The sequence below is a fragment of the Zootoca vivipara genome, chromosome 2 (assembly GCF_963506605.1).
Source record: "Zootoca vivipara chromosome 2, rZooViv1.1, whole genome shotgun sequence".
NCBI lineage: Eukaryota > Metazoa > Chordata > Lepidosauria > Squamata > Lacertidae > Zootoca > Zootoca vivipara.
The window spans coordinates 1,614,010-1,619,166 of NC_083277.1; the positions used below are offsets into that span (position 1 = coordinate 1,614,010).

General features: G+C 54.0%; 1 protein-coding gene across 1 annotated transcript; it reads left to right on the top strand.

Moving 5' to 3' along the window:
• Positions 1-557: 557 nt before the first annotated feature.
• On the top strand, positions 558-4,656 carry RPS18 (ribosomal protein S18). The gene is made up of 6 exons (XM_035107902.2): positions 558-703; positions 1,963-2,061; positions 2,506-2,592; positions 3,398-3,499; positions 4,178-4,269; positions 4,537-4,656. The coding sequence occupies exons 1-6, from the start codon at positions 701-703 to the stop codon at positions 4,610-4,612; spliced, it is 459 nt and encodes a 152-aa protein (XP_034963793.1). The 5' UTR covers positions 558-700; the 3' UTR covers positions 4,613-4,656.
• Positions 4,657-5,157: the final 501 nt, after the last annotated feature.

A 5,157-nucleotide genomic window follows, 5' to 3' on the forward strand; every position in this document is an offset into this window, starting at 1 on the left:
GCTCCGCTTCGCCGGGGCCGCTGCCTTCCTCATCCGGGGCTTCCAGGGGAAGGACTTCCTGTTTTTCGGCACAAAGAACTACAAGCCCCAGAATGCCCAGCGGCCGCTTTGCGGAAGTGGCCCGATAGGACTCTTCGTCGGCTGCTAAGGCAGCAGAAGCTCAGAAGCTTCGATGGGGTTGTTGGGGGGGGGGGGTCGAGCATCCCTCTTCCTCCTCCTCCTCCCCCCCCTTGACACCCCCAAAAGGACTCCTTGTTTCCTCTGGCGAGGAGATATGCTCTCACAGAACCTTCCACTCCACCTCCTTGTTTCCTTACTCGGGCTCCATGGACCATAGATATAGAAAACCTATTGAAACGTAATTGCATTTCCCAGCAGAAATGGGACGGCACCCCATTTTACCCGCTTCACCCCTGACACATTTGTAAATTAAAGGGATTATCCAAGCGGGACGACCCGATAAACGTTGTCGAGCAAAAGGCTTCCCTTTCACGGCTCTACTTTTCTATCTCTATGGTTCCGGAAGTGGGCCTGCCCTTACTCCGCTATGACTTCAACGCGGTTAGAAAGCCTTCTAGAGAACGGCCCCCACCTCCCCCGGAAGTGATTTTCGCTTCGGTGGGTGGGTATATGCAGGCCGTCGCGCCGGCTCTACTTCCTTTTCCGGCCACAACAGGAGCGAGAAACAGGCGCTGCAGCCATGGTGAGTCCGAGGGGGGGGGGAGACCGGGAATCCGCCGCCATCCGCCGCGGGGGGAGCGCCGGGAGCGGGACTGCGGGGTTCCGCGGGGAGGGTGCCGCATGGTCTCCGGTTTCGGGGAGCTATTAAGGGCGGGGGGGTCTTCCCAGTGGGCGAAGGAGGGAGTTCCCCAGATTCGCTCCCAAGCATGGAGACAGGCGAGGTGCTGCACCTGGTGAACTGCTGCCTGCGTGGCGGCAGCTGGGAGCTCCGGTGAAGCTGCTCATAACTGCCGCGAGCCTCACAACGAGCCTGCTAGGTTGGCCAGTCATGTGATGATCAGGACCCCCCACTCCAATTAGGAAATGGGGGCGAATGGGCAGCTGAGCCTGAGAGAGGGCCTGGCCGAGTTCTGTTGGGGGCTTCCTTGGGGGGGCAGCCTCCTTGTTCCTGGCAGGCCTTGCCCCTCGAGGAGCCTGAATCTCACAGCCCACTCCTGCTCCCTTCGCTGAGGGCAAGCGGGCCTGGCAGGTTCCTAGTCCTCATGTCACTCCAGGTGATTTTAGCAACAGCCCTGCAAGGGAGGCGGAAACCGCTTGTGGGCAGGTGCTTCATCTGGGGTCAAGCCCTCTTGGGGCTCTGGGGCTTACTGTTTGCAAGCTCATACTCTAATAGTAATAGCAACAATAATAATACTTTTATTGTTTATACCCTGCCCATCTGGTTGGGTGGCTTCAGCAACTGTCAGGCTGGCCTTCCTCACAGGGGTGGTGGTGAGGCTGAAATGGTGGAAATCCCTGTGGCAGCTATTATTATCATTAAATTTATATACTACCCTAGACCCACAGGTCTCAAGGCGGTTCAAAGTAGTATGTTCTGTCTGCAGTCAGAGGCAGCAATGTTGTTTTTAGGGAACCGCAGGAGGGGAGCTCAGATCCTGCTTCTAGGTTTCCCTTTCGGGCTGCTGGGAGAAGTGGGATGCTGGATTCTGAGGCTGGAAACGGGCAGCTTGTGGCTCATCTCAGCCTCAGTTTCTCCATCTGTGAAATGGAGGCCTGAAATCGTTTACACCTGCAAACATGTATTTCCCCCCTGACTTCACTTTCTACACACACTCAGGGCGTGGGAAGCCCGGTCTTAAGTCATTCTTAGGGGGTCTGGGCCCCCACCTCTGCGCTGCCTGTCTCCCCGCCCTCCAAGCTTGTCAGTGGCAATGGGAGGCTGTTTCCTTTGCAGAGCTGTCAGAGTCTCAATAAATCTTTGCTTCCCTCCTCCTCCCCAAGTCGCTCGTCATCCCTGAGAAGTTCCAGCACATCCTGCGAGTCCTCAACACCAACATCGATGGGCGGCGGAAGATCGCCTTTGCCATCACCGCCATCAAGGTCCGTAATGGGGCGGTTGTTGCGCATTTCCTTCAGTTAACCGTAGAATTACCTATAGAGTGGGGAGGGGTCCCATGGGTCATCTAGTCCAGCCCGCCTTCTGGAATGCCACTCTCGCAGCAGTTGTGACGTTTGAGGCAGCGGCGGCCATTGGGGGACGTGCAACGGTCAGTAAATGACATGGTGTTCCTTCGCCTTTACTTAACCCCTGTGTAGGAACCAAGTCACATTCTCAGGGGAAAATCAGGCCTCTGTGACCGGGGCTGGGTTTGTGGTTCGGCGAAAGCAGAGAGCTTTTATTTGCGCAGTCGTTCCTTGCATGGTCTTGAGTAAGCAGATTCAGTTAACTACTTTCGCGCTCTCTATCGCATCTCTTTGTGTGGCCTTTTCTCTGAGTGTCTCTTTGGTCCTGCTCCCCTAATCCTCCCCTCTCCTTGCTTGCAGGGGGTGGGCAGGCGTTATGCCCACGTGGTGCTGAGGAAGGCGGACATCGACCTGACCAAGAGGGCTGGAGAGCTCACTGAAGATGAGGTGAGTGTGTGTGTCCTATCTTCATTGGGTCTTGGGTGTCCTTGCAGAATGCCTGGAGGCTGAGCTGTGCATGTGGGTGGGTGGGGGCCATCCTCTGCTGCACGCCTTGTTCAGCTGGTTGTCCCAACTGGCATGGCTTCTGCGGTGGTTCAGGTGCAATGGGTGCCACTGAAGAGGGGATGCTGGGCTAGAGGGGCCCTTGGCCTGATCCAGCAGCCTCCTCTAATGCTCCCCTGCTTTACTGAATGATTCCATCTGGGGAAACCCAGCCAGATGGGCGGAGTATAAATAAATTACCATTACAGTGGTATCTCTACTTACAAATTAAATGCGTTCCGAACACACATTTGTAAGTCGAAAAAAATTGTAAGTCGAATCCCATAGGAATGCATTGAGAGAAAAAATTCGTAAGTCGAAGCAACCCTATCTAAAAATTCGTAAGTAGAAAAAATCCTATCTAAACTGCATCCAAGATGGCGGACGGAGCTCCATTCGTAAGTAGAGTTATTCGTAAGTATAAGTACCACTGTATTACTACTATTATTAAAGTTTTCATTGTTGTTGGGATAAATCTTGGTGTCTTCTCTCTCTTTTTGATACCCCTGTCTCCTGGACCTGAAATATAAAACAGGATTTTAAATATATCTATGTACTTTGACCTTTCTTTGTTTTACTTAACAGAATAGATTATTATTTACTTGGGTTTTTGTCTGTTGTAGTTATTATACGATCGATCTGATGTTTAGGATTGATTCAAACGCAACACAGAATGTATCTGTGACGCTCTTGGCTCTCCCCCTCGCAGGTGGAGCGTGTCATCACCATAATGCAGAACCCTCGTCAGTACAAGATCCCCGACTGGTTCCTGAACAGGCAGAAGGACGTCAAGGACGGGAAGTACAGCCAGGTGAGAGCCAGGAGGCTGGCAACAAAACGAAACGCCTGCCTCCTCTGAGGAGCAGCTGGTGGGCCTCGCAGTCCATTTGAAACCTTGCCAAAAAGAATTCTCAGGACGGTGGCGGCGGTTGGACTTGAAAAGCTGAGAGGGGAAGAGAGCCTTTTGAGACAGAGAGTATGACCCACGAACTTTGAAAGCTTTCGCTACCAGAGGACTGGACAGATTTGTAGTGAAGGCCGCTTCCGCACTTCCTCCATGCTCGGAGGCCGTGATCCTCCTGCATACTATCTTCTAGGAATCTCAGGAAGGAAGAGCTACTCTTGAGCTTAGATCCTGCTTGTGAGTTTCCCTGAACAGGGATCTGGTTAGCTGCTGAGAGTCCAGAAGGGTCCCTTCTGGCCTGGTTCAACTTCAGGGCTCTTCCTGGGTCCTTACAGTTTGTAAAATCTGCAAAAGGGACTCGAGAAGTGGGCATGAAATTGTCTCACTTGAGTTCAGGGGGGCGGGAAGGGGCTAGGACCAAGTGTGGCTACCCAGACCTCTTCCATGCAAGCCCAAAAGGCTAGGTGGACACCTGCCTTCAGGCCAGGCAGGTGGCGGCTGTGTATCCTCTGCCCCATGGATGCAGGGCCTCTGTTCTGAGAAGAGAACCGCCCCATTGCCAACCCCTTTCCTCTGCCCCAACAGGTCTTGGCCAACGGGCTGGACAACAAGCTCCGCGAGGACCTGGAGCGGCTGAAGAAGATCCGGGCGCATCGGGGCCTGCGCCACTTCTGGGGGTGAGTAGCGGAGAGGGGTGGCTTAAGAAAGGGGTGTCCGTGCGGGTTCAAGCAGCAGCGAGCAGGGGGGGGGGCCAGGAGGGTGACATTGGGGGAGAATAAGAGAGCTTCCTGGGTGGCAAATCCTTGCTTTGCAGGCACCTCACTGTACTCTAGTAGGCTGAGAAATTGGGTCTTGAGGTCTGAGCTGGGGGGGGGCATGCCTGCCATCTCTCTCTTCCCCCCACCTTGCTGATATGCCACACTTTGTTCTCTCCCCCCCCCCAGCCTGCGCGTCCGTGGCCAGCACACCAAGACCACTGGCCGTCGTGGCAGAACCGTGGGTGTCTCAAAGAAGAAGTAAATCTTTTCCCATGTGAATAATCATAATAAAGGGTTTTCTCAATGCTCCTGCCTCCTAAGTCTCTGGTGGGTCAGGGGGGTCAGGGAGGGGGGTCTTGAGGCAGAGCATTAACGCTCGGGGGCAACAGCAGAATGTACGTTGGCAGGGATCCATGGACATATTAATCCTATTTTGACAGAACTGCAGTTCAAAAGTTTGCCGCATGCTGGCAGATCAGTCACTCAAAGCACAAACTAGAGTAAAAGGTAAAGGACCTCTGGACAGTTTAAGTCCAGTCCAAAGCGATTATGGGGTTGCGGCACCCATCTCGCTTTCAGGCCAAGGGAGCCAACGTTTGTCCACAGACTGCTTTCCGGATCATGTGGCCAGCAGGACCAAACCGCTTCTGGCGCAACAGGACACCGTGACAGAAACCAGAGTGCACGGAAACACAATTTACCTTCCCGCTGCAGCGGCACCTATTTATCTACTTGCACTGGTGTGCTTTTGAATTGCTAGGTTGGCAGGAGCTGGGACAGACAATGGGAGCTCACCCCGTCGTGGGG

What these genes read in the sequence shown, in the direction of transcription:
- RPS18 (XM_035107902.2), top strand. An exon ending in AGGACGGGAAGTACAGCCAG is followed by an intron (nt 3,500 to 4,177) that starts GTGAGAGCCAGG and finishes CTGCCCCAACAG; the next exon opens with GTCTTGGCCAACGGGCTGGA. An exon ending in GGCCTGCGCCACTTCTGGGG is followed by an intron (nt 4,270 to 4,536) that starts GTGAGTAGCGGA and finishes CCCCCCCCCCAG; the next exon opens with CCTGCGCGTCCGTGGCCAGC.